This window comes from Plecotus auritus (assembly GCF_963455305.1).
Source record: "Plecotus auritus genome assembly, chromosome: 8".
NCBI classification, from domain to species: Eukaryota; Metazoa; Chordata; class Mammalia; order Chiroptera; family Vespertilionidae; genus Plecotus; species Plecotus auritus.
The window spans coordinates 13,516,761-13,530,889 of record NC_137782.1 but is presented as its reverse complement, the minus strand read 5'-3'; the positions used below and the strand labels follow the sequence as shown (position 1 = coordinate 13,530,889).

The 14,129-nt window shown below is 40.3% G+C and overlaps 1 protein-coding gene across 2 annotated transcripts in view; it reads right to left on the bottom strand.

The window, feature by feature from the left end:
- Positions 1–14,129, bottom strand: part of EPG5 (ectopic P-granules 5 autophagy tethering factor) — an 88,409-nt gene that overhangs the window by 30,714 nt on the left and 43,566 nt on the right. For both annotated transcript variants that reach the window (XM_080684728.1, XM_080684729.1), the window contains exons 23-27: positions 13,132–13,353; positions 10,995–11,118; positions 7,455–7,599; positions 3,422–3,593; positions 1,801–1,963 (exon numbers count right to left, since the gene is read on the bottom strand). In XM_080684728.1, the coding sequence (XP_080540854.1) occupies positions 1,801–1,963; positions 3,422–3,593; positions 7,455–7,599; positions 10,995–11,118; positions 13,132–13,353 (826 nt within the window). The remainder of the gene's footprint in view (positions 1–1,800; positions 1,964–3,421; positions 3,594–7,454; positions 7,600–10,994; positions 11,119–13,131; positions 13,354–14,129) is intronic.

The following is a 14,129-nucleotide window of genomic DNA, read 5'->3' as shown; positions in this document are numbered from 1 at the left end:
GAGATTGATAAAGACTACATTAGAGCCCTGGCCAGTGTGGCTCAGTTGGTTGGGCATCATCCCATGCACCAAAAGGTTGCCAGTTCAATTCTCAGTCAGGGCACATGCCTGTGTTGTGGGCTCGATCCCTAGTTAGGGCATGCAGGAGGCAGCAGATTGATGTCTTCCTTTCAAGTTAATATTTCTCTCTCTCTCTCCCTCTCCCTTCCTCTCTCTTTAAAAATCAATGAAAAAATATTTTTTAAAAGAATACATAAGAATATCAAGAAAATCTGGGGAGAAAAAAGAATACATTTGAACTGGTAAAAATGGAGATTGGGTCACTGTCTCTCCATCAGAAGAGGGCAGCGGTCCACCCGGCCCCAACTTTTCTATCTCTGTGTCTTGTCTCTTTCTTTTATTTCTCAATCCCCAGCCGCCTCTACTCAGGAATTGGACCCGCTCTCTAGCCGCGCTGGACGCGGAAAAGAGAGAAAATAGTTACAATTTATATATAACATATAGATTTAATTTATATGTAAATGTAAAGTCTCCCATTTTTACATAGTAGCCCATTTAAGCCTCAGCAATGATTAGGAGATAGTACTATCATCATCATCCCCATTTTACAAGTAAAGAAACGGAGGCATGGAATGGATGAATAATTTATCCAAGGTTAATTAGCTAGTAAGTAAATTCTAAAATAAAAAATTTTTTAAAAATGGAGATTGGCACACACACACAAGAGAAATTTTTGAAAGACAACCAAGGGTCAGTTAATAAAATTCCCCCAATTTCTAAAAGCTAACCAAAAAGGGGAGCTATTTTTGTGCAAATGTAGTCAGGCAATAAGTAGGCCTCTCTCTAAGCATTTCTTTCCCAGCTCAGGGAATCTTGAATTCATGTGCAGACGGAGTGAGGTGAGGTGATTAAGGGGCATGTACTCTAACCAGACTGCCTGGGACTTCCTGGTTTAGCCACCCACTGGCTGTGTCACCTTGGGTATGTAACGTAACTTCTCTATGCCTCTATTCCTTCATTTGTAAATGCAGATAATAAATTACCCTCTTATAGGATTGTGGTGAAGATAACAATCAGTTCTGTCAATGTTCATTCAGACAGTGCATGGCATGAAGCAAATGCTATGATATGCTGGCTAAAGCAAACTTCCATTTGGAAGTCCTTCCAAAGTCACATCCAACTTAATCTTATTTTTCCAATGCAAGAAGGCGACTCTAGAGGCAGTTTAATTTTTATACACGTTGCACATCTCTCCATTTGCCTGTTGGCAGGTGCTGCCCAGCTGATCTGCCTTCCACAGGTCCCTCCCATGTTTGTCTTCAGTGCCCCCCACCCCCTGTCCGCAGCACACAGCCAGCGCTCCCAGGGAGCATCCTTTCCAACGTGAACTCCAACCTTCCCACTGTGGATTCCTACCACCACTTCCAACAACAGCTTGAAATCCACTGACACAGCCAGCCCCTGACCCCTAGATGAAGTCATGCTGACTCCATTCCCACTCTGCTTCTTACTGAATCCAAACTATCATTATCAAAATCTTTTAAGGATCAGTTTAAGGACCCCTCTCTCAAAATCTCCTTGATGATTCTGCTTTTTTTTTAATTTCTCTGTTTTATATGACTCGTCAGCACTTATGGAAACAGGTGATTAGCTGTGTGTGTCTTCACTCTTCTAAAAACTGTTACATGTTTTGAGACATGGCTCACCTGCTACATACTTCTTTCAGTCTTTCTCAATGATATGCCAATTAGGGGCTCAATTAAAATTCTCTGAACTACAAAGGAATTTAAACAATCTTACCTGAACTGTTACAACTGCTGCTCCTTGGCATTTCTTACCACTAATGCCTCTACACTCCAAATGTAGTGTGGTCTGTTCTTCTCGATTAACATACTGTTTGGGCATTGTGTCCAACAGCTCACTATCCAGGGCAACTTGCTGAGATTCCCAAAGAGCAGCCGTTCTGAGAAAAAAAAAATCATCAGGAGGTCAAAGAAAGTCTTAGGAAAGATTTCATAATAAGTGATAAAGGCTTCAGTTACCCAAGCCTGCATTAGATATACTAATAAGTATTCCACAGAAAAAAGGCCAAAGGTGTGTGCGCCAAGATTTACCCAAATTCTCACCCTGGCAGTCATGCTAACCAGAAAATTAAGAAACTAAGAAAAAGTGCGACAACTTTTTAGCCAGAAATAAAACTCCACTTAGAATCTGTGTGATATTAGCAATGCTTTTTAAATGAACCCTTAAATATACAAGAACAAATGAGAATTTCATACTAATTTAACTACCCTAAAGGGGTGCCCTTACTTGTAAGTACCACTGATTTCTTATGTATTCATAACTCAAACTAAATTTTCAAAAATGGAGAAAGTTGCCCTAGCTGGTTTGGCTCAGTGGATAAGAGCATCGGCCTGAAGACTTAAGGGTCCCAGGTTCGATTCCAGTCAAGGGCACATGCCCAGGTTGCAGGCTCATCCCTAGTGGGAGGGCATGCAGGAGACAGCCAATCGATGATTCTCTATCATCATTGATGTTTCTATCTCTCTCCCTCTCCCTTCCTCTCTGAAATCAATAAAAAAAAAATATTTTTTTAATGGAGAAAGTTAATTCTTACATGGTGTCAATACTGTTCTTAGCGTGTTATGGTTATTTTGTAGTGCAGGCCAGTATGTGTGTGCATATGTAGAGTTGTGTGCACACACAAATAAATAATTGGACCAAAAACAGCAAAGGAAACAAAGGCCAGTAAGAGATTGATTCCCAGGGGCAGGAGCGGTGTGGAGTGGGTCCATGGGGGTGAGGTGGTGGGGGAGAGGCATCTGTAATACTTTCAACAATGAAGATAAATTTTTAAAAAAGGAGAGGTTGATTCCTGTGGGATTTGCCAAATAGACTCTTGTACTTTATAAAATAGACTTGCTACACACATGCTCCTTCTCACAAAATGGCAAGCTAGAACCTTAGAGTTGATCATTCTGTCTCTCCCCTGAACACAGAACACTAAATGCCTTTCCCGCACTTTGATCAATGTCTGTGCCCATTTTTAAGAGTATGGAGAGTGAGAGAACAGAGCAGTGACAAAATAAAGTAAATCATTTCATCCCCTTTAAATACAACCTTTCCATTATCAGAAGGTTCCTCAGGAGAGGCATAGGAAACACTTAGCTGGCACTGCTGACACTCAGAAATGCCACCATAGGAAACATGTACAAATTTATAGTTCATGAAAGCACCACATAATTTCAATGGGAAATTAAAAGACTTGTCACAACTTGGTTAATTAAAGTAACCGTCTGGGTCCATCTCCACCAATTACCCGCATGGCCAGAATGCTGATGAGGACCCTTCCAGGTGCTAAATCACCCAGCTGTCAAGGCAGCAAGCAGGGAGGCGTGACCCGGCGGTCTCCTGAGCTTACCTGGCCTGCTGTCGCAACAGATTCAGGTCTGTGCGCACTAGCTGGGTGGTGTCCTTCTGACTCAGGAGCACATCAGAGGAAATAACTGGCACAGGAGGCCTCACTGGGTGCAGAGCAAGGGGAGGCTGGGGAGCATCATGCTTCCGCAAGTTACTTAAGACCCTCTCTTTAGCTGAAAGAAAATAAAGTTATGTTTACTGAGTAATGGCTACAACTAGGTAGTAACTTACTAAGAGGGTGCAAAGCCCTGGCCTGTTACCATCATAAAAAATGCTGAGATATACAGAATAGACACTTCCGAGGCCTAAATCTTTTATCACTTATAAGCTCTGAGGGAGCACCTACAGGCCTACTAATACTCTACCAGGAGCTGGGAGATCAGGAGCATGGGGTGTGATTAAATAGAATTCCTACCTCAAAAAGTCTTAATGATAGTTAAAGCTCACAATCTTAAATTATTACCCTAGATAGCCTTGCATGATGCACTAAGGTGTTTGGACTTATGCTAGTACAAAGGAGATCCAGTGGCACTAGCCAGTATGGCTCAGTGGATAGTGTCGGCCTGCAGATTGAAGGGTCCCAGATTCGATTCTGGTCAAGGGCACATGCCCGGGTTGCGGGCTCAATCCCCAGTGTCGGGCATGCAGGAGGCAGCTAGCTGATCAATAATTCTCTCTCGTTATTGATGTTTCTGTCTCTCTCGCCCTCTCTGAAATCAATAAAAATAAATTAAAAAGAAAACAAACAAAACAAAAAAAAACAACAAAGGGGATCTAGTGAACAGCTCTAAGTAAGCTTGAGAAAGATGGTAGCTACCATCAGACAATGGATTGGGGGGATGGGACAGGTAGCCCAGTTAAAAGTTTAATGCAATCACCCAGATAAACTTCATAGGAATGGGAGAAAAAGAAATGAGCATCACGGAATACAGCTAAGTGAAAAATCTTAAATTAGGCCAAGGTTTAGACAAGAGGGCTGAAAGTAGTCGAGTTAAAATGAATAAGGACATGGGCACAAACTCCTACAGAACTTATGTTTACGTAGTCATATAGTCATTCATGTATTCATTCATTCATTCACTCAACAAATGATCTATGGAGCCCAAATAAGAGATCAGGTGGCATATAAGAAAAATAAAGGTAAATCTGTACTGTTAACTTTGCAGTAAATTGCACATGTTCTCATATTGCTGAGTCCAAGTTAAATGTTTACATTTCTACACCTATTACACAGCTGAACACAACACAGTAGGTATCCAATATATCCTACCTTCCCTCCCTCTCTCTTTACTGCACTATACACATACCACAGTGCAGGCAGGAACTGAAGAACATGAAGAAAAGCTGCCACATCCCTGTTTCTTTTCCATAGTAAGATAACAAGGGATGAGAGGTCAAGGGAGTGTCAAGTCAACAAGTATTTAAGGGACTACTGTGAATTTCTGACTTCATTCCAAATGTATCATTCAATTTTCTATTCTTGTTAAGAAAAACTAAATTTAATAGACGTGACTTTACTTGGCATAAGAAGACTTGTATTGTTTGTACCCCAAAGAGATGGAATTTAACATTCCAAACAGGTCAAGTACAGGATCATCCCTTAAAGCTGGGGTTTTTCCACTAGAACTACCACTCTCTGCACAGAATGTAACAAAGTTGGATATTCATCACTGGATAAGACTCCTGAGTGTGTTCAGGTTTCTTTCCAGCAACATTTTAAGGCATGACTCTAAAGAAAACTGGGGGCTCTTTTTCAAAATCAATATCACTTACCATAAAAAAAAAAATCAAGGATATTTTAAGTGCAAAATAAAAGACGGGCAAAAATAAATTCAGAGCATTTTTAACTATAATAACCACTCTGGACCAAAAGTGACTAAAGTTATAGAGTCAACCAAACAAATTTAATTCAAGAAAAGGAAGTTGGTGTCAGAAGTGTACAATAACTTGTGAAACTGCTAAAATTAACACTACCATCACAACCACAGGGCCATCCTTTGAGGTAATCACCTAACCCAGGGGTGGGCAAACTTTTTGACTCGAGGGCCACAATGGGTTCTTAAACTGGACCGGAGGGCTGGAACAAAAGCATGGATGGAGTGTTTGTGTGAACTAATATGAATTCAAAGTAAAGGAGCGGAGGGGAGAGCAAGAGAACCGGATAGAACAGCCGGATCCGGCCCGCGGGCCGTAGTTTGCCCACGGCTGACTCCTAACCTTTTATCTGAGAAAAACCTGAAGCTTCTTATTTAAAAATCTAGGTCTTTAGTAGGAGTCAAAGGGGGGAAGGGGGAACATCTGTATTACTTTCAACAATAAAGATACATTTTTTTAAAAATCTGGGTCTTAATTTTATTTAGAACTGTACTGATCACCTGAAACAAGAGACAGGATAACAAGTGATGAAGAGCAGGGTCGCTGGAGCAAGACGGCTCTACCACCTACCAGCTTTGTGACTTGGGCAAACTGGTCCAAGCCATGTGCACACTAACCACCTTATTATTCCTCTCAGGTTCATTATCTGCTCAGTGGGGATAAGCCTCGTAGGGTTGTTGGGAGGACGGAATTAACGCATGTAAGTATTGGGACAGAGCCTGGAACAAACTAAAGGCTGAATAAGTTTCTCATTTTACTCCAGAGAAAACAATCTGCCTTTGGGGGCAGTGTGAAGGTCATGTAAAAGCATTACAGATGGGAGGACATTAACAGAGCAGTATTCACCAGCTTCCAGATCTACAAACATATTTATTTTTCTCATTAACAGACTTTAAAGAATAGAAAATGAGACTTGATGTGGCTGGGTGAGGGCAACTTTTAGACATTCCCCTATAAACTTCTCTATATTGTTTAATTTTTTTCAATGAACACATATAACTTTTATAGTTGTGGTGAAAAACTATTATTTCAGGGAAAAGGGGGGGAGAAAGATGTTGTAGGGGAAAATTTTAAAGCCTTAGATGAAACTGTCTAGCACCTTCCTTTTACAGATGAGTGGACTAAAGCTCTTTTTCTCTGATCACACAGCTAACTAGTTGGTTAGTGACAGGGCTGCAACAAGAAGATATTTTTGCCTTTCCCTGAATCACTTCAGTGCTCTATTACACTACATATTACAATATTTTATTCAGAAGTTATGTTCATAATTGTATTATATGCTCTACATTTAAAAAATATATTCAGTAGTTAAAACCAGCAAGTGACCCCAAATACTGTTTTATGTTATTTTTGTTGTAAGATATGTCATCAACTTTCCAGGTAAAATGAGTTTTTGTGGCCTGGCATAGAAAACTGACTGACAATTTATAAAACTGTTTCTCTAGAAAAATGCGCTGTGAGAAACAACCAACTTAGAAACTTTGGGAATATGATCCATGTGTATTGTATGGTAAGAGTTCCAGATACAAAGTAAAGTTTATAAAAGAAAAGACTTCTGAATTGTAAAACTGCAAATACAAAATAATGAAATTTAAAGTTGCACTTTACACATTGAGGTCAATTAAAATGTCTTTTTAAAGTCACTTTCCAGTCTCCTTTTCAGGTAGGTAGAACCATGTGTCTCAGTTTGGGCCAATGAGCTATAATTGGATAGTGTGTAAGCAGCTTCTCTACAGTCCTTAAAGAGGGAAATTCCCCTTCCTGCTGAGTAAAACATGAATGTGACCACAATCTTAACCTTGGACCGTAAGTGGATGTCATGTGTGAAAACTTTAGGGCAGCCACATAGGAGGAGCAGGGGTCCTTGAAGGCTTACAGGTCATGAAGCTACCATTCTGAAATGCCTGCATCCAGACTCCTTTTACATGAGAAAATCAAATTAAATCTCTATCTTATTTAAGCCATTACTATTTTGGAATTTTCTCTCACTCAAAGCCTAACCTAATCCTAAGTGGTAGACAAGTTAACTATGAACTCCTTAAAAAATCAATGCTTACTGAAGGAATACATTGTTCTACACCTTAACCCTCAATGGCTCTGATTCACTCATCCATTCCATCCTTCATACATTCAAAGGGGCTGATGCTTGTATGACTCACCCAAAAAAGGATCAGTGAAGTCTAGCTGAACTGACAAACTGCAGGATGTGGAATGGGACTCAAGCTTGGCCTGCATCCACAGACCAATGGTTTCCTGAAACTCATAATGTATGCGCTCCATGTTTAGATATTCCATCCACAGATCCTAGAATGAAAACACAGAACCTTAACTTTCCCAGAATATTCACATATAAAACTATATATTTAACTATAAAGTGAACCAATAAGTTTGGTCTATTCCAAGTTCTCCAGCATTAGGAAGAATCGCATTTAAAACTGATACTCTAACAATCTTAGCAAGAATCTCAAAACTTTTTTGATTATGTATCATTGGATCAGAAAAAATAATTTTATAGCCCCACTAAATGTATATTTATAAATTATACATACATATTACTGAGCTAAGAAATTATAAGACATAGGTAAATAGCTGAAATTGTACAGAGACAAATTTTAATATATTGAAAATAATTGAATCTGGATTAGCTCAAACCTTATGTCCCACTAACAACTTACAGGAAATATAGGGGACAGAAAAACATATTAAACTTCACCATAAAGATGAGTAAACAAAATCTAGACTGTGGGGAAACTCAATGGACAAACTACCCAGTTTCTTCAACAAATAAATTACAAGGGGGAAAAGGATTAAGAGGAGAACGTACAGATTAAAAAGACTTAAGAGCTATAAACCAATCACAAAATGCAGATCCTGATTCAAACAAACTGTACAAATACAGCACAACAAAACTTTTATGACATTTATGAGACAATGAGAAATTTGAACACTGATTAGATGCTTGATTTTAATAACCTATTATTGTTTTTCAGATGTAAATGCTATTGGATTATGTTATCTTTTAATCTTCATCCTTTTTTTTTCTATCATCAAAAAGGATTCAGGGAAAAACAAAGTGCATGCAAGCATGGTAAGCCATGTGCATACTTTTAATCCTCATCTTTTAATATCTCTATTTATCAAGTGTTCTCTAGGATTAGCTCCACGATAACATGGTGGAGGGTACGGGTGAACTACACACATGGTACACAAAGGGGGAGGGGGACGGATATGTCTAGTATATACTATGCTATTTCCTGTATGACTAAATTTTTTCATAGTAAAAGATGAAATGAAAAATAAGAAAAAATAGGACTTCTAGCATTCTTTTCCCACACTCCAGCGAGCTGTCCTGCATATTTTTTTTTTTGTCTTGCACATTCTTGTATTTCTCTATGTACTTCACTTTGGTGATCACTACAAATTAGAATGGTGGACTCACTTTAATGAGAAAAAAGAGTCAACCATCACTGAACACTAAAAACTACTTTAAATAGTAATAGTAGGTGATCAGTTATAGACTATGGTTTTGTGTACCATAATTTCCTTTTTTTTCTGATTTTAAGTGGTCTAAAGGATCCTTCTGAACCTGAAAATGTCCCTGGCTTCAAATTAGCACACTGCCATTAAGTCCTAAGTCATTATTTCCAAACCAACCATGGCACAAGGCACTCCAGACTCAGAGAAGGAACTCCCAACTCATTCTGATCACAGGATGGTTCCTAAATGCACCCGACTGTTCAAGGTGCCATGCCAGGCCCTCCTGCTGTGCATACACATCTCCTTTAAGTGGGGCCACTGTGTTACCTTCTCTGCCTCTGTGCTAAGTAACTGCTGACAGAGGCTAACAATTAGAGAAGAATCCTGAGAATCAGTGATGGATTAAGCAGAAATGCCTCAGAAAACACAAAAGGACAGAAAAACCCAGAACTTGGATTACAGATCAAAAATAGGAGCTATAGTACTAGCTGGTTTGGCTCAGTGGCTAGAGCAGGGGTGGGCAAACTTTTTGACTCGAGGGCCACAATGGGTTCTTAAACTGGACTGGAGGGCCGGAACAAAAGCATGGATGGAGTGTTTGTGTGAACTAATATAAATTCAAAGTAAAGGAGCGGAGGGGACAGCAAGAGAACCCTCCGCTCTTTCGGCTCTGCGGGCCGGATAGAACAGCCGAACGGGCCAGATCTGGCCCGCGGGCCGTAGTTTGCCCACGGCTGAGCTAGAGCATCAGCCTGCAGACTGAAGGGTCCTGAGTTCGATTCCAGTCAAGGACACATGCCTGGTTTGCGGGCTCGATCCCCAGCAGGGGGCATGCAGGAGGCAGCCAATCAATGATTCTCTCTCATCATTGATGTTTCTATCTCCCTCTCAATAAAAATATATTTTAAAAAAATAGGAGCTATAAAAGAAAAGGGCAAGTAGACTTAAGAAAAACAAAGCAATTAATTCAGTAGATGCTGGAGAGCCAAGATAAATATCAAAGAACCAAAAGAGCTATGATTAATTTTTTACAACACCAAGCACCTACATGTGCAAAACCTTGGATAAGGCCTTGGTGTGTGGCATATAAAGAAGAAATGGGTATGGAACCTCACTCAGGATTTCACGACACTAAGATCACACTTACTTTTCCTATTTCAGGTCTCACCTCAAAGATCACCACTCCTGCCCCAGTCTGAATTGGGTGCTGCTCCTCTGTGCCCCCACAGCACCCTGTACATTCTACTTCCACAATCTTTCTCACCAGATGTGACCATTGTTTAGCCCCCCATTTGACAGTAAGCTCCTGAAGGCAGGGACTGTGCCAGGTCTCTTTTTGTATATCTGGCATTTGATATCTGACACCTTAAAACTACAAAATAAATACTCATGGGAGAAAGAGAAGGAAAGAAGAAAAAAATGAAGGGAGGAAAGAGAGAGAAAAAGGAAGAAAGAAGGAAACCAAAGATACCTACTAGAGATGAAATACTACATATAATATGGAAGCAGATAAGTTTAAAGATCCAAATTAAAGTCTCTCAAGTCTTAGAGGTCCCTAACTCCCATCCCAGTGTCCAGGTCAATGCCCAGTAGAGTTCAGCACCTAGAAAAATGGAACTGGAATAGGAGAAATGTACACACACACACACACACACACACACACAGAAGTTAAGAAAAAACTTAGAAGTTTTGGCCTAAAAAAGGACCACAGACATCTCCGGGTACTAGGGGAGAAGAGTTTAGAATATGTAAAGACTAGAATGGAGTACTTTCAGAAGGGCAACCAAAACGCGAGTCATCTCCAAAGCCACATAAAAGTGAGCTCCTATCTATTCCACGTAACTTCATATATAATGTATGAATCCTAATAAATTCTTACACGGTGCTTTTTATGGGAGTGGAGATGACAGCTAAAAGTGTTCAGCTTCCAACAATTTAAATTAAGAAAATATACAAGCAGTTCGAGGAAGGCTATGTTTATGAGATGGTAGAAAGTCCTAGACTGAGTTTCAAGCATGCAGGTGAGGTCATGGTGGGGCCGGAAATTCAAGAGGGAATATCCCTTTAATACAACAATCATTTGTATACTGACAAAATCCATAAAAACAATGACCATTCGAGCAAGTGATTTCCATATCTATAAGTGGTTTTACCATTCGATTATGAATGTGACCAATTCAAAGTACAGTCAGAGATGCTAAAAGAGACACGGCCAGTTTCACCTGCTGATTCTGCATCACTTTGGCTAGCCTGTGAGTGTCATAATGCTTTGGTAGAGTAGGGATATAGGTATCTCCTTTTTGAAAATTCTCATCTTCTAGCCATAATATATATACGTTGAAGAGCCTAAAAGAAAAGAACATAATTATATAAAATTTAAAAAGATGTGCACACAGATGAAGTTTCTTACATCTCTAGAAACAATGGCACCACAACATAAAAGAAAGCACATGATACAGAAAATGTTTCCAACAACCATCACTCTTCCAAAAAGCTCATGAGCCAGCTGGGGAGAAACAGGTTACAGATAAATAAAATATGAAGCAATAATTGCTAAAAGGCAAGATGTGAAGAAAGGACTCTGGGAATTCCATTATTAAATACAGTAAACAGAAAAAAACCTGGAGAGGTGATTTTATCACAAACCTAGGAATGAATTTGGAGCTGCTCTTTCCTGAGCAATCCAGTCAGTGAGCCTTAGTGCTCTGAAAAGTTTAAATAACATCCAAATAAATATACCTCCAGTCTCCCTGAGAAATAGTAAAAGCCATTTTCAACTTATGCATTGGCAGCACCTGCCAGTGTTAGGCTCAATGGCATCTCCTGCCACAGGCGTCACAGATAGAACTCACAGCATGTGATCCTATTCCCATTAAGAAGAAATAAAACAAAGCCAGGCTATAAAGAGAAAGAAAAACAATCTGAACTTTCCAGTAAAAACATTTTATAAAGTTTAATGTTTCCTTTGTTTTTATTTTTTGTTTTAATAAGGAACACAGTCCATTTAGCTAAAATCAGTGGTACTGTAAGCAGCTGTTTACAGCAAAAGGTACCAGAGTAGTCTCCAGCACACGAGTGACTGGGTGGGGAACTGGGCGGAGGTGCGAGACTTGGCTTTGCTCAATGAAGTGGAAAATTACCTCCCTTACCTCTGGGGTGGTCTGTGTAGGAAGAGAGCCAAGACTGGGGTTTGAGCTCTTCCAGGGAAGAGGCTGGTGTGGATCTCTCTTCCAGCCTCTGATTTGATTAGATGGACACTTTACCAATACGACAAAGGAAGAGGGAGTTATGAGGGGCAGAAGGGAACAGCAGAGACTTTCTTCGCTGATCTAAATGTTCAAAGATAAAGTCTTCCCACTGGTTAAGCCTGGTTAACCATCAGTTTTCCTTCGAGCAAGTGAAACAGAGAGAAATCATCTGGAGGCTGAGAGACAGCCCTAGGGCTCTGATGTCAAGCCCGAGCCTCACTGCTGGCTCCAAGCACAGGGCGTCCACACCAAGACATTTTGTTCCCAGGACTAACATAGAGAGCCATTTTTAATGTCTTACTTACAAGACTAATAAGTTTACAGCAAACCTATAAATGAAAGGTGAAGGGCCCTGGCTGGTTTGGTTCAGTGGACAGAGTGTCAGCCTGTGGATTGAAGGGTCCCAGGTTTGATTGCGGTCAAGGGCACATGCCCAGGTTGTGGGCTTGATCCCCAGTAGGGGACGTGCAGGAGGCAGCCGATGATTCTCTCTCATCATTGATGTTTCTATCTCTCTATCCCTCTCCTTTCCTCTCTGAAATCAATAAAAACATATTTATTAAAATATATTAAAAAAATAAGTGAAAGGTGAAGGAAAATGGAATAGGGACCCAAACTTATTTCAAAGTTCTTAACCTTTTGGGGATGCCAATATTGTGCCGATTTTAGAAGCAGTTTTGGGAGATTACTGGATCCCACCCCAGGTGGGTCCTGAAATCCCCCTAAGAGGCCTATGAACTCCCACTTAAAGAGCCCTGCCATGCTCATTTATTTCTTTTACAAAACTACCAAGCAGGCTTCACTTGTTCACCTGACACAGCCAATTGTTCAGGTTTATTTCTGCTTTTACATTAAAAAAATGACATAAGCCTCTGATTTAAGATCTGGTTTAAGACTCCAGGTACTCAACAGAGGTATACACAAATTGCTGATTCATTTCCCACAAGAAACATAGGAAGAGAAACACTACAAGACATAAACCTATAGTCAAAGCTGCCTTCCCTAGTGAATCTAACAAGAGAATAACATCTAGTAGTTTAGAAACACATAACCGCCCCAGCACAGTACTGTGCTGCAAACAACATGTAATGGCTAAACGACCACGTGTTACCTCACTAGCTCGGTGTGCAGCTCGGGTGAAGTCAGGTAAGCAGGGGTGCCAGCCTGGCTCTCGGGTGGCCCTTCACTGCCCTCTGCTGGAACACGGAGGGCCTTGCTCGCTGTGTGGTGGAAATCAGCTACCTCAGTCAGGCGCCTCTTCATTTCTTTCAACAAATTAATATGTGCAGGGCTTTGGAAAAATCTTCTTCCAATACAACCATCTATGGGTAGCCTTAAGACATACAAGCATAGATCACAACAAGATCAATACACGATGTACCTCTTATGTGACCACAAAATCATAATAACAAGTCAATTTACTATAGCTGTGTATATACTGCATTAAATTAATACATACCAGTTCTACCATAACAGTTATTATGAGGCTCCAACAAGATGGTATATATGAAAATAGTTTTTTTTAATGAAATGCTATGCAAATTCAAGATATTATCACCACTTAGAGGTACAGAAGAGATTAAAAATAGTCTCTCCTCACCCTAGCCAGTTTGGCTCAGTGGACAGAGCATCAGCCTGTGAACTGAAGGGTTTCAGGTTCAATTCTGGTCAATGGCACATGCCCTGGTTAAGGGCTCGATCCCCAGTGAGGTGGTGGGGGGGGGACATGCAGGAGGCAGCCAATCAATGATTCTCTTTCATTGATGTTTCTATCTCTCCCTCTCCCTTCCTCTCTGAAATCAATAAAAATACATATATTTTAAAAATAGTCTCTGCTCTTGGAGAACTTGCAATCCGGTAGAAAACAGAAGTTTCAAAGAATTAACATTTATGTTTCAAGGAAGCGAGTTAAGGTAGTGAAAGATGAGCTAGGAATTGAATTGGAGCTAAAGATCAATGGTCAGTAACAGTGGGCAGTTCCAGCTGGTCAGTCCCTTCACATCCAATGGAAATGTTGGACGTCCCCAGGACCAGCCCAAGGGCTGCCAGACACAGCTCGGCCTTTGTCCACACCTGCTTAACTCATCACAAATCTTCTCCAACGAGTCC